Source organism: Zosterops lateralis (assembly GCF_965231275.1).
Source record: "Zosterops lateralis genome assembly, chromosome: 4".
NCBI lineage: Eukaryota > Metazoa > Chordata > Aves > Passeriformes > Zosteropidae > Zosterops > Zosterops lateralis.
In genome coordinates, this window is record NC_139765.1 from 13,173,589 (window position 1) to 13,196,685 (window position 23,097).

The 23,097-nt window shown below is 39.4% G+C and overlaps 2 protein-coding genes across 2 annotated transcripts in view; one reads left to right on the forward strand and one right to left on the reverse strand.

Moving 5' to 3' along the window:
• On the forward strand, positions 1-21,600 carry KRAS (KRAS proto-oncogene, GTPase). Its single transcript, XM_083859532.1, is given in 6 exon segments — positions 1-148; positions 1,005-1,243; positions 6,672-6,850; positions 8,547-8,706; positions 20,863-20,932; positions 20,935-21,600. Coding segments are annotated over 5 exon segments (588 nt in total). The 5' UTR covers positions 1-148; positions 1,005-1,132; the 3' UTR covers positions 21,003-21,600.
• Positions 21,074-23,097, reverse strand: part of ETFRF1 (electron transfer flavoprotein regulatory factor 1) — a 7,493-nt gene continuing 5,469 nt past the window's right edge. Inside the window, exon 4 of the mRNA XM_083859535.1 lies at positions 21,074-21,183. The gene's annotated coding sequence lies outside the window, so the exon portion shown is untranslated. The remainder of the gene's footprint in view (positions 21,184-23,097) is intronic.

The window sequence follows — 23,097 nt, forward strand, 5'->3', positions numbered from 1 at the left end:
CAGCCCAGCCCGTCCCCCGCCATTTCGCACCGGGACGGGAAGGGAAGGGAAGGGACGCAGAGCGGGAAGGGAAGGAAGAGGCGAGGAAAGGAAGGGACGCGACGCGGGCAAGGCGGGTGCCGGGAGCTCCCGCGGCACGGCCAGCCAGGTACCGCCTATCCCCACCCCGCCGAGCCGGGGGGACCCTCTTCCTTCCTTCCCCTCTTTCCCTTCGAGGTGGGAAGTGCAGCTGGCGCCCCTTTCCTCCCCCGTCGCCGTTCCCCCTCCCGTACCCCTTTCCCCCTCCTATCCCGCACCCCCGCTGCTCTCGCCGGCATCCCCCGGAGCCGCATTCCCGGTCCTTCCCGGCGGGAGGGGACAGGTGGCCAACGCCCTGCGGGACCCGACGCTCGCCCAAGACATCCCCCGCCCTTCCCTGAGCCCTCATGGATTTATTCCCCCCACCCCACCCCACACACCCCTTCTCCCAAATCCCTAAGCCCGGAAAGTTGGGGCGGTGCGGGCGCGGTGCTGGCGGAGGCAGAGGGAGCCGGGGCGGGGCGGGCGATGCCTCGGAGCCGCGGGGGTCCTGCCGCCGCGGCTCGCCCGGCAATTAAAAATTAATAAAACCCACCCTAAAGTGTGTGGAGGAAACCGCCCGGGGAAGCCGTGCTCGCCCTGTCTCCTGTCCGGGCACGGGAGGCGCGTTCCCGGCTGTGAGCTTCATCCCGAGGGGAGCCGGGACGCTCCGGGAAACCCGGGCGGGCACCGGGAGGAAGCAGCGGGGAACTAAATCCCTGCACGGATTAGTTCCCTGCACGAAATACTCTTTTGGCTTTTCCCGGAATTCAGTGCCTTTTTAATTTATATGGAGTAATTTTTTTTTAATTTTTATTTTTTTTACTTCGTATTCTTTTAATTTCTGTGTGACCGCTGCCTGTCGGCCGAGTGCCCGCTCTACATTCCCCGTGTGTGTAATATTTGAGGAACAGCATTCCCTCATCCCTTTTTGTCTTGTCTTGCAGGGAGGGAGCTGCTTCCCGGTAATAGTAGAGGATCCTAACGCTGAATGAGAAGGCACCGGCAGCATCCTCGTTAGTGGGAGCCCAGCTCTGCTTAATGTTGGTTTCTTTGTCATCAGGTCTGCTAAAAAATGACAGAGTATAAACTTGTGGTGGTTGGAGCTGGTGGTGTAGGCAAGAGCGCCTTGACAATACAGCTAATCCAGAATCACTTTGTGGATGAATATGACCCCACAATAGAGGTAAACACTTTCATCTCATACTTTTTGTGCGGGGAGATTATCAGTTAATAATGGTGCTCGTTTGCTTTTGGACACTCACACAACGACAGGGCTTTATAGTAAAGAGCTCAGAAATAATGGAGAGAGAATGGCATTGGAGACAGGGTGGCTGTGCTTCTTCATCTGGCTGTGGAACAACAACTGCAGTAAAAAATTACGAGTTTTGATCAATTAAAAGCGTGGTGTTAATTGCCATGTATCCTTGGGCGGTTTGGATGTATGTGTTTAGGATCTCCATGAGAAAGTATTTGCAAACTCACTTGAAAACGCTTGGTGAAACTGTTCGTAGCTTTGTGCAACCTCTTAAATGGGACATTTTCCCTTTGATAAGAAGGAAAATTAGTGGTTGTGAAATGTATGTGTCAGTCTTTCTCAGCTCCTATGGGATCTGTTTCACACAGGGAGAAATGTGTCCTAGAATGTTACAGTGAATTAAGTAAAAATTGGAGCCTGTTTTATTTTTTTCTTTGTTTAAACACACCAGTGCATGTTTCCCTATCTAGAAAAAATGTTGTAAGATAACTTCTGGAGTGGGTTCTTTGAAATACATGGCTCAGTACCTCAAAGTTTGAAATTGTATTCAAGCTTTGAAAGTTGTGCTGTTTTAAAGGTTTATAATGAACAGGCAAGCTCTGCCTTTTAAATACAAAAAAAACCCCACCCCAGTGTTGTCTGAAATCTTCTGTGGATTGTTGCATTTAACAACCTCCGACTCTATAAAAAGGAGAAATGACACCATAACTTACCCCAGGTTTTTATGTTCCCAGTCCTGAAGTACTGCACCTCATGACTTCATTTTTATGTTTATCCAGAAAGGCACTTCTAGGCTCATGTGAAGGAATCACAATTGTTTAAATCTGGGCTTAAAATGGAGACTTGGGAAGTGTGCAGGTAGTGATTTTCAGGGAGACACAAGCAGAGGAGCCAGTGCCCCGAGGTGGCACAAATTTAGTGAGGGCCTGAGCTCAAAGAGAGATGTGTTGACTTGAGGTTGTTTCATGTGCCTGTGTGTCTTCTTGTCTGTCTCTTGCATGGCCAAGTAACATCTTGCCTGCAGAAGGTTTTGTGACTAGACCTGTGCAGAAAACTCTATTGGATTTATGCAGCAGAGTAGCTCTTTCAATTACTGAGATATGAAGTCTTAAAACAACAACCTCAAGTACTGTCTAAAATCACACAAAACTTGCTTTACTTTTTTCCTGCAAAAGGATCTTTGGAGGCCGTTGGTTTTTGATGCTTGTTCATAATTACCTGGATTTCTCTTGAGTTGGAGGTGTGCTTAAGCACTGCAGAAAGTGCTGTGCAGGTTCCATCTTATAAGTTGTCACTGTGTAAACATTTTAGGAGCACAGAACCTTAAATGCCAGTATTCCTGGAGTACTTTGAGGGATTTTGCTATTCCACCAGCTGAGTGATTTGAAGGACATTAAATACATTTTTAATGTAAAATAATAAAATGGAACTACAGTTCCACATGGAATGAGCCTAAATATCCCATAACTGTGTCTTTTATTCATGGAATCATAGACTGGTTTGGGTTGGAGGGGACCTTAAAGATCATCTTGCTCCCATGGGCAGGGACATCTTCCACTAAACCAGAGTGCTGCAAGCCCTGTCCAACCTGGCCTTGGCTGTTTCCAGGGATGGGGCAGCCACAAATTCAGTGCTGTGTTCCAGAATCCACGTGTTCTTTAAGAATGACACCAAATTAACTGGTTATTTAGCAGCCTGGTAGGTTTTGCCAGCATTCACAGCTTGTCACATGCAGCAGCATTCATTTTTGCTCCTTTTACAAGTTCTTGTGTACTAGATCCTGTTCTTATGTTGTAAATTCTGAGACCTCGAGGACGGAAACTGTATCTTCCTCCTCCTGGTAACTGGCCTTGTGTGTGCTCACATGTGGGTAAGCAGTAATTCAGTGCCAACAAGGGCAGGCTGTGATTTGGAGTGGCAAACAAAAATAAAAATCAGGTTTAAATGCTCCAGTTCATGCTTGGGCAGAATCCCACTTGGCTGAGAAGGGTTGGTGATGGTGCTTCCTGTATAAGTGCAGTTGTGATGCTGATCAAAGAACAATAGCTATGGAATGGGTTTTAGACAGTGTGAGGAGATAAGGCTAAAATTGCTTGGACTGGTAAATAATTAGGGTAGTTCAGTAGTGTCACTACTGTTGTTTGCCACTTGCTACTGTTTCTTTCATTGCCATACAGCAGAGTACTCCTTTTCCCTGCAGATAATCAAGTTAAATAATTGGGGTAAGATAGAGAAGATAGTTTAGTGTTTGTTGTCCATGGTATATTTCATAACTGCACAGTTACTGAATAATTCTAAATATTTCCTGATTAACAGAATGAAACTCCACACTTCTAAAATTCTCATGTCGTGAAGACATAATATGTTGCAGCAGAGGAAAAGCCACACTAATTACTTAATCACAGGTGTCTTTACAGTGTTAATTTTGCTGCTGTTTTTTGGCAGAATAAATCTAGTGATTCAACAAATAACCTGGTTGGAAAACGTCAAGTTTCAGGGCCTGCCTGAGTGTTTTATTACTTAAATCTGAGCACAGCAGATGGCAGGGCAGGGGCAGGACTGAAAATGAGTGTTTGGGTGGCTGCAGTTGTTCAGATATCGATGCTTTATGTGTGTTTCACAGTCCAATGCTTTATTTGAAGGAGATGTCCGAGCAAGGATTTACAGCCAAGTAATTTTCAGTGTTTTATTTTAAATTAAATGGGCAGCAAGCATTGTAAATCTGGCCTGAGCAGTTGGGGGCAGTGCCCTCTACCGGCCGAAGTTAAGTAAATCTTACTTGTGCTCACTTGCATTTCCTTGCATTTTTTGGCTTTTTTACACTTTCAGGACATTTCAGCTCTAAATATGTGTTGTCTTTTAAACATCCCAGAGAAAGAGCAGCTCTCGTAGCTGCTTGTCAGAGGTTTTGAAATTGGATTAGCCAAATCCCTTGGCTGATTTAGGAATACTGATATTTAAGTCCGTGTTCTTAAATGACCTCTGCCCTCATGAAACAAACACCAATATTTAGTAATAGCTTAGTCTCAGGAGCTGTGATATTTTAGCATTAAATCTCTGGTATAATGGAGTTTTGTGCAGTAATAATTACTTGCCTAGATGAGATTTATTAAGCACTAGGTTTTTCTTTTTTTTTTTTTTTTTTAGCTACATTCCATATGTAGTGTAAAGCTGAGATTTCATATCACATTTTCTTATCAGTGCTTGTGAGCAGATGGAATTATTACTCTTTTAACATAATTCTTGATGTTTTTTATGGCTTGTGAAAGGCCAGTAAAAGCAAGTTAAGCAATCAATGAAATTTTTAAAAGTTACGTACTGTATACTGGGAGAAAACTGGAATTTCACATTTGGAGCTGGTAGGAATCAGGAATTAATGTTCTAGTTTGCATTATTTCTAGCTTGCATTTTGTTTCTACTTAATAGCATCAAATGTGATTTCAGATTTGATGTTTTGCAAGGGGGAGGGCAAAAAACGCCAAAAATCAAAATATTTATTATTTCACTTGTGTGGAAATCATAAGCTTCAGTTTTCTCTCACACATCTTTCTTTTCCTTCTGCTTCAAATCCCCTTGCTAGGTAGTCACAAAGATTTTCTCCCCAGAAGTGGCAAAGCAACTTAGCACCTCAAAATAGTAATTTTTGTATCTGTGCTGTGCTTTATGCTGGCGCATCTTTGCTGCTACTGCTAACATGGTAGGCAGTTCTTAAAAGAGATTTTTTCTCTTAAAAATCATTTTCTTTGATGAAAATTACTTAAAGTGTTTGTTTAGAGCTCAGTTAAGGGGAATTTCTTTCCCTTTGAAGTCCTTAAGATGGAAAGGAATAGTACAGGCTTTTCAAGAACTGCTTTTCATATTTTTGAACTAGCAGTCAAATTGCAAGAAGAGAAAATGCAAACTTTGTAAATATGTCTGGTAAAATGATAGAAGTTCTGCCAGGTATCCTAGGTCATGGGGGATCTGCTGTTGAATAGAAGTGTTGGAATGAAGATGCATCCTTAGGTTTGGGGGGAGGGGTGTAATTTTTTTTTTCCCTTTAAGCAGCAAGATAGAATATTAAACTTTATTTTAAAACACATTGGAGGTTGCATGTTTCTCAGCTGTATCAATATTTAAACATGGCTTATGAGTTTCTCAAGTAACTTACCCACTTCTTACCTGAACACTGAATTCGCACTTCTGTGAAATAAATAGTCCCAAAATCATGTTGGAGGCAAACTTTTATCTTTAAGGTAAACATTAAGTATTGTTTTACCTGATATCGTGAGCCTGGATGACATTTAACAGTAAATGTGACATTACAGAGTTGGTTTAGTTTAAAATACTGGTTTTTTACAGATATCTCCTGCTTGTTTCTTAGCATGAGCAACAGGAAAGACGAGACTCTTTTGTAAAATTACAAATGGACAGAAAGTGCCTAAGAGTAGGTGTGCTGTGCCCAAAAATGGGTATAAAGGAAGAAAGGTTGTTCTGAATTCACCTTGCAGCTGGCTAGAATTGCAATTTTAATTCTGTAATTCCCTTCCCAGTAGCTTAGGTTCACTCCTGTGTAGTGTCAAAGCAGCAGCAATGTTGTGTTCATCTCTGACTAAGGAAGCTGAAAGGTGATAAGCAGGAGCTTGTGTTCATACCTGTTATTTGTTACAAGAGCTGCTTACTGGGTATAATTCATGGTGCTGGTTGATGACACCTTTTCCAAGCTCATTGCCGTGGCTGTATTTCAGACACAGAGGTGTTTATAGAAGTTACTGGGCATGTAATGCTCACCTTCTTACTGCTAAAGAAAGCTGTGTACTCGTAGAGGCCTGGCATGAAACAGGGATGTAATAAAATCTAGCTGCTGGGACTTTGTACAGATTTTAGCCACTTGAGTCAGTGACCTGAAAGCTTTGATTTGATAGCATTGAAATAGTTTGTTCTGACATCTCTGTGAATCAGCCCACCAGGGTTTTCATATGGCTCTGTTAGTCTGTCCTGGCTGAAAAGCTTGAATTTCAAATATATCAGCTCAACTTGGATAACTTAATAACAGATACCATTATGCACACCTGCTCAGGCATACAAAACAGATTTCCTGTCCCAAACACTGAAGGCTTTTTATTCTTCCTTTCAAAGATTTTTGGAGTTGTCTTACTTGTGTGTTCTTTCTGGTTTATTATTTTGTGCATTCTTGTAGCTTAGGATGAAGGACAAATTGTAGTTGAAAAAACAAAACTAGTAGATTGAGCAAGCTTAAGCAGTCAGACCTTTACAGTCACTCTTATTGCTAGCAAATAATTTGATTATCTCCAGATTCACTGATGTTCAAAACCTTACCTGTTTGTGGTTAACCAAGGTGTGCTTTTTTCCCTAGGATTCCTACAGGAAGCAAGTAGTAATTGATGGAGAAACCTGTCTCTTGGATATTCTTGATACAGCAGGTCAAGAAGAATATAGTGCAATGAGGGACCAATATATGAGAACAGGGGAAGGCTTCCTCTGTGTGTTTGCCATAAACAATACAAAGTCTTTTGAAGATATTCACCATTATAGGTGTGTATATATGTATATATGAAGAGATAATCCACCAGCTCTTGTATTAGGTGGGCAGGGGGGCTTGTTATTCCTCTGGATAATACAGTGATCTCTCATGAAATAGGGAAAATCTGAAAATTAACAATATTGAAACTTATTTGTGCATCCGTTACCTGGAATTTTGGGTAATATGAAAATCTGCCTGCCTCATAAATGAGATGTAAATTATTGTTACTTAGTATTCTGAGTCAAGACTTCCCAAAGATAAATTCTGTTGATTCCATTGATAAAATTGTTTGCTAAGATGGATGAACTGAAACTGTTGTAATTGTACAGACAATAATGTCAATTCCTGGTTTTGTTTGGGGCTGGAGGGGGAAATACCTGCGGAATCTCGTGAGAGGAATAACCTGTGTGAGCCCTGATACCTGAGAAGCACCAGAAAACCAGAGCTTCAAAATGATAGTAAAAACCACCTGTTACTACGTTCTTCATATTACCTTCTTTTAAATAATTAGTTTAGAGTTCCATGCTTTGTCAACTACACTTATTGAGAAATAGCAGCAGTCTCTGGTGATTACCACAGCAGATCATTTATAATGATCTTACTGTAAGGTACTCAGATACCTTACAGTTACCCTGAATTCTCCCTGGATATTCTATTAGAAGCCAATGCAATTCCCACCAAAGATCACTGAGTTCATCAGCATCAGCCTAAGGTTGTCCCAAACACGCGTTAATATATACACAGTTAGGTAATAATAATAATAATATCACAAATGGGTTTCCTATGGGTTTAGAGGAGGAAGGGAAAAAGGCAAGAAAGATGTTGGTGTAAGGAGAAGAAGGAGCATAGGTGTTTTCATGAGGAATGTTTGTTTTTAAAGAGAGTTGCAGAGTTGCATAAGAAGACCATCACAGTTTATTTCAAAGACTGTTGGGAGCTGAGTGCTGGAATTTCTTCTGTTCATTGATAGAGCTGTGGGTGACCTTCTAGACTTGAAGCTGAACGATCAGAAAGAGGTGGAAACAGTGTCTATTTTAATTAAGAACATACTGCTAGATTATTTGGGAAGGCAGAAATAATGAAACAGATGATTTTTCACAAGATTCTTCACAAGTACCTCTAACATCTTTCAAGTTGCTTTCTAACTAGTGCTTGAAAGGGCTGTTACCAAATTTCTCTCTGTAGAAAGCCAGACAAATGATCTTCAAAGTTTTAAATCCCCTAAGTACAGATTTTTTAATGCTGTCTATAATTAAAGAACAAAATAAAATCACAACCTCCCTCCAAAATCAAGACATCAGACCTAGAGCTTTTGGCAGTGTTTTGGCAAATGAATCAAGTATTATGAGTGTTGAATGTGAGAGGTAAGTAGTAAGATTAATACCAGAGCTAGTTCAGCTTATTCTGGTATTAGCTGCTAAAAAGTTAAAAAAAAATTAAAAACCCAGTGTAATGACATTAACATCTATAGTAGTTTGTAAAATGTCAGGCTTTTGGTTGGTTGGTTTTTGCTTAGTAAGATAATAAACTTGAGGGTGACAGGATTGATCAATTTATTTTTAGTGGCTTCCAATAGTGCATGTGCAGTAGATTAACATAAAGAATGATGTTCACCTCTATTAATTTAATGTTTTAATTGTTTTAAAATCTACTATATAAACTATTCATACTTGTTAAATGCAATCTCTTCTTTTTCTTTGTTTTTAGGGAACAAATAAAGAGAGTTAAAGACTCAGAAGATGTCCCAATGGTGCTAGTAGGAAACAAATGTGATTTGCCTTCCAGAACAGTAGACACAAAACAAGCTCAGGATTTAGCAAGAAGTTATGGAATTCCTTTCATTGAAACATCAGCAAAGACAAGACAGGTAAAGCTCAAAATTTCCCAGATGCAAAGGCAGAGCACTCACCTGAATTAGCATAATGTTAATTATTCCAGGCATTGACATTTGCTTGGTCATATCAATGGATGCATTTCTGGAGATTGGAAATCCTTGGGGTGTTTCTTCTTTCTCTAAACTTGCTTGTAATTGTTTATTGATGAGTGATTGATTGGCTTCAAGTGGGCAGACTCAGAGTGAGACCTGGCCTACTGTTGCTCTCCTCTGTCAGGTGGCTGCAGCATTCTTAGCCTTGTGAGAGATTTTAAGAGAATAAAATCACTTCTGCTGAGAGAGGTGAAATGCTTTTTTTCCCCTCATCAAGAGGATTAAACAGACAAAGAGGTAATTAGTTTATTCTGGTTTAAGTGTCTTCATTAATAACAAAGGCATTTTTCTTTGAGGGATTGATTCTCTAATTAGGGGGACATGCTTGATACACGTAAGCAATTGACCTTAAGGCTATTTCTGAAATTCCTGAATTAGTTGTTTGTGTAAAATGATACTTTTCCTGAGACTTTAGAGCTCACTGTTGGTTTGTTGTAGCTCACTGGTCCTTTCAGTCCCTCTCTTGTGCTGTGTGAGGACACATGTGCCGGAGTGGCACATCTGAGTTTTCAGAGGAAGGCTCTGTGGATAGAGGTGGAACTTATTCAGTACTTCTGGAAGAAAGCAATCTTGAAAAATGCTGGTTGGTGGTTTCTCTTTTAAGAGCACAGATTTTGCTGTCAATACAAACTAGATCAGGCCTGAGTGGCTCCTACTCTGCATAATCAGAAGTGTTATGTGCAGGTTGTGAATCAGGAATTCAGGAGGCAAATAAGGGCAGAATGCTGCAGTTTAAATAACTGCTCAGAATTTCTGTAGAGATCCAGCTGCATTACTTTGCAGAATTTCCTTGAAGCTTGTAAGGCATTTTTGGATCTGAGAAATGAATATTTTATTAGTGCATGTTTCCTCCACCCATCCACATTTTTGACAAGTTGAAACCTGGGCTAATTAGTAAAACTTCAGAAAGCAGTGCTAACTTCTGGCAACAAAGAAAGTCTCTGTTAGGTAAGATTAAAAAAACCAAAGCAGAATTACCAAACTTGAATGACTGAGAATAAATTAGGCCACAAGAGTGTGCTGGAGAAGAGGGCATACAAGTGGATTGAATGACAGTGACTTTGTTTGGAAGGTGCTGTATTAGTGTCTGTTATGGAGATAGGAGGGTGAAAAAATAACTCTGAAATTATATTTTAGGTTTGAAAGAATAGAAATGCTGCACCAACATCTAGGTTTTACTTTGTTCAGCCTGTCTTATACAGCATCAGGCTTTGTTGGGGAAATATTCCTTTTGCATAGCCACTTCTATTAAAAGGGGTATTTTAAAATAAAGATGCCCAGTAAACTGTTTAGAACCTGTTGGATTCAAAAACTTGGCACCACTAGGGATGGCTGCTTATTCTTTCCCAGTGCTGTTTAGAGCACTGTGCTATGAAATTCCTTCATAGGATGCCATGTAAATAAAATATTATTCTTGAGAAGAAAAAAGGGCATTGGAGAAAGAACTGGAATTTAGTTACAGCAAGAGGATCTGAATATTAGTGTATGTGATTGTATATGCATGTGTGTGTATGTGCATAGAATGATTTTTCAGTCACACTATCATATATATAAACATATATATACACACATACCTTCTTCAACAGTAATTTGAAGTTAGGGGGGTCAAATAATTTTGTGAGTTGCATATGACTCATGGGTTATAGTTTTATTCACTCTTTGTCTAAAAGTCAATATATAAATAAAACTCTGGTCCTCTGTCCTCATGGAGAACTTCCAAGTATGAACGGCTGGTCATCTTCTGGAGTCTGTGGAAAGTCTGCCATGAATCTTTTGAAGTAGGAACCTTCTTTTCCATTTGTGTCCTCACCTTCCACCACATGGAAACATTATCACTAATGCCATGCTCAAAGGCACCATTTTCCTGCCTCTGCCCTTTCTGTGCCCAGTTCTGCTGGAGCTCAGAGGGAATCATAAATGTTTCTGCAGAAGGAAACTGGGAAGGTGGAAAGGGAAGGCAGTTGTCAGAATAGACTTTTTTGATTGCCAAGACACTTTTTAGAAAGGATGTTATTGCATGCTCATGCAGGATGATGTCTCAATTCAGCTGAGTTTTTAAGATTCTCAGAAATTCATAGGCAAGGACAGAAAACAGAAGAATATTGAAATGAAGTACAGAAATAAGTTTTTCTGGAAGTTAGTGTGTTTAGGTTCTGACTGAGAATAAAGATGCGAACTTCAACTCACAGCAAGAAGATTGTTTTAAGCCAAATCCCTCTGTGAATTTTCAAACAAATCATTGAATTCATCAGTGAAACCTTGCCTTAGTGGGCCCTACAACTTGTGTATAAGGCTACAGTTTATTAATATTTTCAATTAGACCATTGACTGAAATCAATATAATGTAGTTTATGAAAAATAGTGATAGTCCAGTTTCTGAATGTAAGCAAGTGGCAGTACTGGTGGTTTTGTAAGGCCATGAGCATTTATTCATCCTTTCACAATCCTTATGGAGAAGGGGTTGAATAGCTTAGGTTTATTTTGATTGCTGGTTTTGCTTTTCTCTGTTTGACATAAGCTTTATATTCAGGTTCTTCCCAGTCTGCATAAGCATGTAGCTCCCAATAATATCAATAGTATCAATGAGAGACAGACTTGATTTATCCCCGCCAAAGCTGCACCCACCATTCTTCACTGGGCTTCCCCTTGCCTGGGAGTTTACACAGGGCAAAGCCCCAGTGTGGTTTGACTCTAGGGCTTTGTTTCCCTTGGAACATTTCTGCTTTCCTGCTGGTATTGGATTCACAGGAAGAGCAGATGAATGAGCATTATTGCAAGCATAGCAAAGGATTTCCCAGAGTTTGAGGTCTTGTTATTTAGAATATATGCTTGAACACACTTTCGAAGCGCGTAATAAAGAAGTTGACCCAAATCAGGAGAACACTGTTAAAAAAAGCATTTTGGTTATTTCAGCTCTCTAACGTACAGTGGGTTAGACCTCAGCCTTGTGATCAGACTAAGTTGAGAACCTGTGCCTAGTCTGTTGAAGTAACTGGGGCAGTATTTACAGAAGTTCATTCCTACATCTCAGTTAAAATTCATGGCTAACTGATAACTTAGTTTGCTTGAACCATTTTTAGAGGTGTGTCATATCTGTTTCATGATATTGTATCACTCCAAGTAATTTTTAATCCTGTTCTTGTATACAGGTTTCATCTTAAAGCTTTGTTTTAAATGAGTTTTGACTTGGTCAGACTTTGACACTAGGGGTTGAGTTTTTTCATGTCAACTGTCTGTTGTAAGGTAGAACTTTTCTGGAAAAGTTTAGTCCTCCCCCCAAGGACAAAGAGTTTTGGTTGCTTTTAGGAGATCAGCTGTGATCAAGTGTTTAAGGATGGGCACAGAACAATTTTAAGTTGTCAGAACTAACTTTCATTAGGTTCCTTTAAGCACTACAGAAGTGGAACTTGTGAGAATTCTTGTTTGGGATACTTTTGTCTGTGTTTGAAACAGCTTTTCTTTGCACATGGTCATATTTTAAATGGAATGTTTGTCTGTCATTCAGGAAGCAAAAGCACCTCAAAAACAGTACCTCAAGGTCCTGGGCTACTCAGGCTGTTTAGATTTTGAAGTTTTTAATAACTGCCAAAGGGTATTTTTGCTTCTAGCTCTGACAGCTGAAAGAACTGGTTAGTCCCATTTTATATATATGGTCATTGCTTATTGAAGGAAAAACATATTAGAGAGTCTTAAATTGGTATTAAAATTACTTAAGTTTGCAGGATTGATATCTGGCTCTTTGAAATGTCACCTTGTGCTAATGATAGGAGCAAATATGTCTGTACAGATTTTCTTTCAGAATAATCTCTTTCAGCAGGTTCATAAGTCTATTCTTGGTGGTGGCAGTAATAGCAATTTCTTTTCTCATTCTGTGTCTCTCCATCTCTCTGCATTGCTAAAGCAAATTACAGCTCCTACTGGTGATGGGAAAGTTGGCAATAAATGTTGACTCAACAATTGTTACCTAATTTTTCATGTGAAAACTCCATAATCAAATTACATCTTTTTACTGCAGGACAGTAGATTTGCAAAAATGTTGATTGTTGTACAGCCTGTGCTTTGGCACATAGCAGCTGATCAATGTTTGCTGTTTCTACTTCAGAAAGAAACTTCCATTCCTTCCAGAAAAACATGGAAGTATGAGCTTTACTTGGATTTTGCCCGTTCTAGTGGCTTTTTTTACATTTTGCAACCTGTCAGACCTGGAATGTAAGACTTGTCCATACTTTACTACATCCTAAGATGGCACATTATGTATATACAGGGAAATACAATCCAGGAAATAAATCTTAATTCATTTAATCTTCAAATTGGAGAGGCTGTAGCTCAGAAGAACTCTCAGATAAGCAGCAGTGTGTTAAAAATAAGTGTTCCATGTGATGACCCGTGGCACAGGTCATGCAAAATGACCCAGTAATTGTGGCAGTAAATGCTGGCTGGCTTTATTCCATGCATAATATGAAGATGAAATGGAGAGAGAATTTATGGAAAATCTGCCAAATAAAAGCCCAGACTGTTTATTGGTAGTAATAAAGCTTTGGGGCTTAAATGGTTGTGCTGCTTACCATAATCATCAGTGTTTTCTGGTTTTAATTTCAAATGATGTGTTTGTATTAAATTAACAACCCTGTTGATCTGATTGAGGAGACAAGTACTGAGATTGATAGTAAGGCAGAGGAGGGATTTGCTCTCCCCTTCAAAAGCTACACTGGAACACTTTTCATCTTGTTCTAATAAGAACATCCTCACAGATTGATCTAAATCATTAAATATACACACAGGTACACTAATCTTCAAATATTATAACTTAGAACTGGTGCTGTATCTCTTTATAGTGTATTTGATTGAAAATGTCTTCAGTCTCCATACATTTATTTTTTTAATGCTTGTGGTGTCATATCCAAGTGGCCTAAATGCAGAGCTGCAGAAAAGTAAGGTGTGAAACGAAAGAAGTAAAATGTGTAGCTCTGTGTCATCCCTGGAACACAGGGATGAGCATTTCTGCAGCAGATTAAAATCTGAGCAACAGAACTTCACAGATTGTTTGCATTTAGTGTTGTTATGGGACCTTCATGGTTACTGAGTCTGGCTCAGAGGAACAGATCAGGTGTGTCTTGTTGATGTAACAAATCTCTTAAAGATCATAATAATGAACATTTGCTGCCATGGCTCAGATACCATTTTTCCTGAATTTAATAGCACAGCACTTGGTTTGGAAAGTTAGTAGCTTTAAAAACAACACTGCCCCAAATTTAGTATTCTTAGAAAATTTTATTTCTTTATAACCACTTAGGAAATCACATGGAGGGAGTTTTTTAATACTTTGTTTGCTTGATCATGGATTTTTGCAAAGTTCCCCTTCTGACCTAAAGAACGGAATATAAAGCTGCTTGCTTTTCTTTGCCCAAACAGTAACATTGTTCTCACTTCGGCTCAAAACTGCAAGTGGGTGGTTTAACTATGTATGTTCATAAGTATCCCCTAGTTCACAGTCTAACAAGGTTTCGTGCCTCCTGCATACATCCATGCCCACAGAAATGTGGGAATAGATTCAGTAGCAGAAGCAGTATCATTTTCAGCAATGGAAAAAAATAAGTCTTACTCTTTTTTAGGCCCAGTGTTGCCATGCACAGAAGAAAAGCAGAGCTTGAAGCATAGATATTCACAATAATTGGTAATCAATAAATGTTGAATTAAGTATTTACCAAGCAGCAAATCAGCAAGCCCAGCATTTTAAATACATAAATGAAGCTCCATATACTTCTCTCAAGTAAAGCTCATAATTTCAGTGGTTCTGTTGTGGTTTTTTCCCCTTCCATGGGTGTCCCACTTTGTCTCTATCCTTAACAAAGTGATTTTTAAGGAGTTGTGTTTTACAATGCAGAGAGTGGAGGATGCTTTTTATACATTGGTGCGAGAGATCCGACAGTACAGAGTGAAAAAAATCAGCAAAGAAGAAAAGACTCCAGGGTGCGTGAAAATTAAAAAATGCCTTGTAATGTAACAGGGTAAGTTTGTAATGTACCAGGATAAGTGTTGCAAATCACTTGCCAGATAAAACTGATTGAGGGTGTCTTGCCAATCAGACTTTTTGTGGCTAATCAATGACATAATTTCAGATATAAAACCAATCACATTTTGGTGTCCTGAATATGGATTTGCTTTGTTTTGTCGGGTTTTCATAAATGGATTTTTATCTATTTATGAAAAGACAAGAAGTCTTTACTGCATATTGAATGCTCCAGCTGGGAAATGGAGGCAGAGTTCTGAGTGGGAAGAAGTTAGGAGGAAGGAGTTTTATTAGGAATATATTGCAGATGCTGTTGAATTGAATATTGGTTGAAGCTTCAGGCTGATGAACTGAGGAGAGAAGATTACAACACTTACAAGTCCTCCTCAGATCCAGAAATAGGAGGTTCCTAATCCAGCAAAGCAGTGTTTGACTGTGTACAGGATTTTTTAATTCTCAGGCTCTTCCTTATGCTATGCTATTGTTTCCTTGTTCTTCCCCAGCTTAAAAAAATTACCCTTACCATTTCCAGGAGATTCTTGTCAACTGTGATGCCATGAGTGATCCAGATTTGGACAAAATAAGGTTTCAGCTTTTTTGAGAGCCTTTACAAGAGGTGATGGTTAAGCAATAGCAAAGGAACACTGGAGGGAGAGAGGAGAGTAAACCAAAACCAAGAAGAAAGCGCCAAAAAACCCCAATACCCAATTTTTTTTTTTTTTTTTTTTTTTTTTTTTAATCTGTATATTCCACTGTAAGAAAAATGGGAGGAGGTGAGGACAGAAGAAACTGGTATGGAAAAGAAGTGCTTGTCTAAATCACTTCCTGTGCTTTTTGAGTAAACCATCAGAGCAGTTCCTTGCAGATATTCCTATTATTCCTGTGGTATTAATTCTTTGCCTCTTATTGCACAAGTGCAGAGAGCAAGTTGTTACTCCTTACATACTTGTCTAAGTGGACATACATTTCCTATTGTGTAAAACAAAAACTGTTCATTTTTCAAGGTGTGTCTTTGTACTTCAAATTATGTGGCAGAGAAGTAGTAGAATTTGGGTTGTATTCTCCAGAGACTGTCACAGTGTAGGAATATTCTCCTCAGAGAGGGAGTTCTGTTTCTCTTTCTGGGGAAGAAATTCTAATTCATAACAGTTTTTACTAGATCTGGTCAGGCTTGTTCCTCTCCGCTTTTAAGTGATGAATGACTGCTCAGAGGTAATTATTTGGATTTCTTTTTTTCCTAAAGAAAGTGATGGAGTCCACTTTCTTGGAGATGTTCAGGAAATTACTGGATGTGGCATTTAATGCCATGACATAGTTCACAAGGTGCTGATCAGTCAGAGGTTGGACTTGATGCTCTTGGAGGTGTTTTCCAACCTTAATTACATGATTCAATCACTTTGTGATACTCTTTGCATCACAGGTTTTCTTTGCAGGAAACTGGAAACTTCATTCAGGAAGCTCCCTAGTCTTCCATCCAAATATTACTAAAACTGATGCCAGCAAAACACCTTGGTTTATCCTTCCCTGGCTATCAGAAAACAACAAACAGAAGCTGTGCAAGATGACTTTTGATGAGAGCAATAGAAAGTAAATTGCTCAAGCCCTGTAACCTTCTGGAAACCAACTTGGCAATTACTTGGTGTGTTACTGACGAAACCATACCACAAAGTAGAATTTATTTTTTTTATACTGGGACTTGAAAGATCCTGAGTCCTCTCTGCTTTCCCATCCTGTTGGGGGAATGAGAGTAGGATGGTGGGAATTGTGGTTTTCAGTGGAAGGATTTTTGCAGATTGTAAGGTTCTTATTTATGTCTCAGTAAACACATGCTTTCTTTCTACCAGCTTCCTGCTTTCTTTCTGGTGATGTCCAAGAGAAGTATTTTTGGGGGGTTTTGCACTTCCCCCCCACCCCCCCCCCCATATGAGGGAAATCTGTCAACAGTGGATATCACAGAGTTCTGGATGTTTGTTGTGTTTTCTTTTTTCTCTGCACCCTGTTTAGAAAATAGTCTTGGATCTAAGGCTCTAGAACTTCAGGAGTCTGCTTAGGGAAAGAATCATATGCCTTTATTCCCAAGTGAATTTTACATGGTATTGATAGGCATTTTCAGCAACTTTGTATTTAGGGAGTTAAGTTGGAGGAAGCATATTCCAAAATTATTATGGCACAGCTGTAGTTCAGTAGTGGTTTGAGTGGAATGAGATATTTAAACTAGCTTGGCTTGTCTTACTTTACAGTCAGTAAAAAAATGTATTATCACAGTCTGGTGTGTAGTAGGTGGGTAAGGAGAGCAGCACCTGATGGTGGGAGCCTTACAGCTGGGATTTTTGAGACTTCTGAAATATTCATTGTAACACAGATTGCAATGATAAGATTCTGTGAATAATCAAGTTGGATGGTTCGGTGTTTTCCTTCCTCTTGGAATATTGTTTATCTTCTTGCTGCCTGTGGGATGCCTTCTTAAGTTATATTAGTCTTCCACAAGGAAACTGAAAACTTAGACTACCCAGACTGCCAGGAACTGCTGATGCTTTCCAAGAGTTTCATTCCTTTTGCTGTTACATAGTAAAGCAGAAAGGACAGAAAATCTTTTGCTCAGCTAGCAGGGAGAAATCTCCAAAACTCCATGGGAAATCCTCAAAAGCATCTTGTGAAAGCATCAGATTTTTTTAAATAAAAAGCACGCTATGAGCAGACATCTAGATAATGTAATCTGTGTTGAGCTGGGTTAATAGGGAACAGTTTGAATTAGAAAAGTTCTAGATTTGAATTTAAAAATGCCTACATTCTTGATTGAACTGCAATTTAATGTTTTCTCTCCATAGTACTACAGAGATGTGCAGACAAATTCCATTCCTTGTGACTGATACATGTGTGTATGCATATATGCATTATATATTAAAAAAAGTAAAAACTCCTACAATTTAGAACTTGCTTAAGGATTTTGCTGGGATTTTAAGGAATTCCAAATTCCTTATGAATTTGGTGCTTGTTATTGCCAGCCAGGTTCATTGCCCAGTCTTGTGCTTGCTTGTGGTCATGCAGCCACATCTCCAGATTTCTCTGCAGCCATGGGGACCATGTGGGGCTCCAAAAGCTTGTAGCCAGGAGCAGGCTGTTCTGTGGGATCAGTTCTGCTGTTTCTGTTCTCTCTGCCCTTTGGAAGAACAAGGGCCCGGAGCAAGGCCTGTCAGTGCACTTTTAGTGAGGCTCTGGGGTTTAGTTCTGAGCCTGCGCAGGGAATTGTGAGTTTCTAATCTGAGCCTGGATTTAAAGCTCTCATTCAGTACTCTTAACTTCCCCAAAGGCTTGCACACAATAAGTGCATTGTCAGAAGGAAGAAGGTCAGCTACCTGCAGTCCCTTCCTACCGAAAGAGCTGACTGGAAAGGTTGGCAGCCTTTGATCTCACGGCATTGATGCCTTCAGGGACCTTCTGGAGACAGAGTATCCACTACTTAGATTTAAAATTTAATGGGCAGGCTGAAAAGTGAAAGACCTCTCTTTACCTTGTGTTCTCCACTTCTAACTCAAATGGTCTAAGCATAGTTTTGTATGTCATGTTCTATTAATGACCTGAATTGAAGACAAATTGTGGTAGGACCAAACATAATCAATAATTAGTGAGGCTTGGTCTACAAAGGTGTAAATGCAAGGATGAAGGCCAAGTCAGTTCTGTAACCCGGTCTAGTGAAAAGTGTCCCTGCCCACAGCAGGAGCTTGGAATGAGATGATCTAAGATCTCTTCCAACCCAAACCATTCTATGATTCTCTGTTGCAACATGCGCTGTATTTAAAAGATCCTCATCTTCTGGATAGAAAAAAAAAATTCAGCCTGGATTGAGAAGCCACGTGCTTAAAGGTATTACTTTGTACAAGTTATTTTCTCTGCATTTATTTAAAACAAGTTTAATGAGGGAGGATTTCTCTCTCACCTTTCTCTGAAAGGTGCTTCTATAAGGCAGTGTGAACAGTTTTGGGCAGAGATTGTTCTTCTATGGTTCTTGTGTTTTAAGAATGAAACAGTTTTGTCTGTTGTGATTCATTTTAGTGCTGTCCTCCTCCTTCTTAATACTGAGACCTGCAATGGAATCATGAACTGTTGCTACTTGAACATTGCTAAATATTCTCTTTAAGCATTAATGCTGAAGCTGTAAGCAAAATACACTAGTTCTCTCTAAAGTAATGCCAAGTATTTTTAATTTTCCAATGAGTGACATGACTTTTTGCAGGAATAAGGCTATTCTCCCACTAGGCATGCTGCATCAATTTTATACTGGTCAATAATGCCTCAAAATGTAGAACAAGTTGTTTACAAGGTCTTGTAATATGCAAAACTGTGCTATTAATATTGGGAGATACACTGCCAAGGACTTAGAACATCAGCTGTGTGTAAATGTTTTATGAACTTGAAGAGTGCTGCTTTTTAAGTGAAGCTGTTTCACACTTCCCTGCTGTTTGGACTTTTCCTATTAAGTTTCATCACCACTTGGAATTTAGCTGAAACAGTAATGAATTAGGTGATTTTCGGCTTTTTGTTTTCTCAGAGTTCACTTTCAGTTCTTTACTGAAGTAGGCATAGAGGAAGAAATGCAGTGTTACCTTTTTTTGGCAGCTTGAAGGCAAACTTGTGTGGCTGAATTTCTAGGCCCAGTTCTATAGTAATGCATTTGGCTGCTGTGATACAGTAACATTTCTCATCTATCTAAAAGATAAAAGGAATAAGGCAGGAAAGAAGCAAGAACATTTTTATCTTAAAGATTTTATAACTCTGTATTCAAATTATTAAATGTAAAGGTAGACTGACAACATGAGTACTTCAGTGGGATTTGAAGCAATGTGAGAGCAAGACCATAAATTGTTTCCCATAACTAAGTTGTAACAAAGTACACTGTACAACATTGTACTTGATAGTGGTCCATGTCAGGCTTTTGGATATGTTGGTCTCTTTTGATCAGAGTTAATTTTGGTCAGCTGTAATTACCTCTAAAAATAATGAGAAACTACTCAGTGAGAACAGACTTTAGCTTTTGTGTCTGTATCTTAAGTCTTGGAGCCATGGAGATTTTAAGTGACTATCCAGCACCAGAGAGAATGTGTTTCATGTGTCCTTAACTTTAGAAGTTGAATAGAATGATTTATTAAATAACTTATCAATGGGACATGGGATTGATTTGATTGATTTGCATGTGTAAAGATTTATAAAACTGTGGTGTGATTACCAATGTGCCTTAGAAATGATCAGAATATGTGGATTAACTGTAAATATGTCTTTGGTATTGAATTATTGGTACAAATATTAGAATTCATATTCCAGAGCTGTATATAGATTATTAAAGCATAAATAAAGATAGTTAATGTCTCACAACTTCCCTGCGCTGAGGGTGCTGAGGCTGTGGCACAGGTTGCCCAGAGAAGCTGTGGCTGCTCCATCCCTGGAAAGGTCCTATGCCAGCTTGGACTGGGCTCGGAGCAATCTGGGATAGTGGCAGCTGTCAGGAGGTTGGGATGAGATCATCTTTAAGGTCCTTTCCAACCCAGGCTTTTCTATGATAATATATACTTGTAACCTAATTGTGAGGTGTTATTATATAAATACGCATTCTGTATATGATACTTTCCTAGCTCCAAGGTGTGCTCTTGGAGATGGAGCTGGGGGCAACACATTTCATTCCCTTCCTTCCCACATCAGCAATGGAATTTCACCTGTGGAGCACCTGTGAGTAACCTGCAGGGTGCCCTAAGCCCAGTTGAGGAGCAGCTGAGGAGCAGGGCAGCAGGTGTCAGCTACTAATGGCACCAAAGCAGTTCCCTCAGGTGGTTGTGTTAGTGCTGCTCAGAATTCCAGAGAGGAACAGGATTAGTCCTGCAGCCAGGATTCATTGTTCAAAGGGTGGCAGATAGGCAGCAGGATGTGCTGATGGAACGCCCCCCTCACATGGCCAGGGAGGGACACAGGCTGTATCTCAGCAGGCCTGTGGGTCTGAACCTGATCCTAATTTGTATCTGTCTGTATCTTTGCAGGGTGTTGATGATGCCTTCTACACATTAGTTCGAGAAATCAGAAAACACAAAGAGAAGATGAGCAAAGATGGCAAAAAGAAGAAAAAGAAGACAAAGACAAAGTGTATAATTATGTAAATACAATTTATCCTTATTCTTAAGAAGTACTGAAGTAATTTTGTACATTACACTAAATTATTAGCATTTGTTTTAGCATTACTTTACTTTCTGCTTCATGATCCTGTTAGCTTTACCTGAATGCTTGTTTTAAATGGCAGTGGAAACTTCATTCCTCTTAAAGTGCCAGTATTCTTTGACTGTTGGTTCTTGAACTAGCAATGCCTGTGAAAAAAAGAAACAAAAAAAAAACAAACAAAAAATAACAAAAACCCAAAACAAACAAAAAATACCCACAAAAAGCCTGAGAACTGTCTTAGGACTCTTTGGTGCATGCACAGTTGCTAACTTCCTATTTTTCTTACTGATTGTGAACTTCTGTTCTGTGTGCAAAGCAAACAAATGATGCTCTCATTTTAACATCTCCTCTAAATTTCTGGGTTTATAAATTTGGTTGGGAAAAAGGACTAGTTAGCAAAAGAAGCTTTCATTTCAGCATTTCCTTTATTTTAGACTGATTGCAATAGAGAGAGACCAGAAGCCTTTATATAGTCTTCCTGTAGATTTTGCTTCTAGGCATCTAGTCTTGTAGCATTTCAGATCAACTTTATTGAATGTAAAAAGAAAACTTTCAAAAAAATTCACTGCAATTTGTCACAGTCACTCCTTAAATAGTCTATTTTTTCTAAAAAAAAAATTAAAAAAAAAAAGAAAAAAATTTAAAAAGACAACAATGCACACCTGGCAATGGAAAAAGTAAAAGTTCTAATTAGGTTGATTTGCTATTGTTAATACATTGCTTTAAGAGCTTCACTGACTTTTTGTGTCTGAAGACCAAGATGAAATCCGCCTGTGTCAAAGCTTTGAGTTGCTTTGGTCAGTAGGGCCAGGATTTGACCTTGAGCGTCCCTACAAAATATTAGAATGCCTTAACAGAGAAGTTGATTCAAATTCTTAGGTTAATTCATACATGGACCCAGAATTTACCATAAGAATTAAATCAGAATCAATCCTAAATTACATAGTGGAGTAAAACCATTCTTCTCCCCCCCACCCCCCTTCCCACCAAGAGTGGCATTAAATATTTCCAGATGCCCATTTTGTGCAAAATAGGGGAGAAATTCTAAATTCTAGCAACATCAGATGAGTGAATGGAAAAGTTGAATTTAACTGCTTCATGCAAATAATTTGGTAATCCACTATGCCATGGAAATGGTGTGGAATTTGCACAATCTGTCAGCATAGAACATGATTTCCAGAGTCAGTGTTGTTTGTGTGATGTCTGTGAAGTACTAATTCAATGGTTGGTGAGTGGCATTCCAGTGTCTAGACAGTCATGAAGCTATACCAAGAGTTTAATGTTGTCTTTCTCTGTGATTAAGTTCTCTTGTGAGTTTTGTTCTTCTCTCCCCCCCACGTTTTTTTGGGGTTTTTTTCTGATTGGAATTAATGCAGGATTTTTGCAGGAGCTTTCACTTTTTGGTACTGCAGTAGCCTAGTTATCCACTGAAGTACGAGCCAGTAGTTCAGTGTTTCCAGTTCCCAGTGTCTCCCTGTAAATTTGGAGTTGTTTGTTTCAGGAGAACTTTAGTCCCTGAAGGTGCACTTCTTCACAGGAGCTAACTCAGCTGCAGAGTGACACTGGAAGGTTGTGACTCTGGTGTACCCAAAAAATAAAACACAAGACATTGAAGTAGGATAGCTCGGGACACTGGAAAATTTGAAACAGGGAATAGCAGCCTTGCCCTAACCTAAGGTATTCCATAGAAATTTTACACAGGTTTGTAAAAATTGCACTGTGTAACTTGGACCATTTCTGTGAGAAGTATTATTTTGCTTCTACAAAAAAAAATCTGAGTGACTGTTGTAGGTGGGGACCTGCAAATCTGGCAGGGAAGACAGAATGCCTGGATTGCTCCATATTCTTTAATTTCAGTGTGTCTTGGAGAAATCAGGCCTTTCCCTGCCTGTCACCTCCGTTCCCACCCTTCACCAAAATCCAGACCCCTTCACTCCTCTCAGCTTCAATGTGAAATGTAGGTTATGAAATATTCTGAAAAACAGTAACAGGAGAGCCTAAGTTTATACTATAAGGAGTAAGAACACATTCTCAATGTCACAAAGTATTTCAGAGCTTCC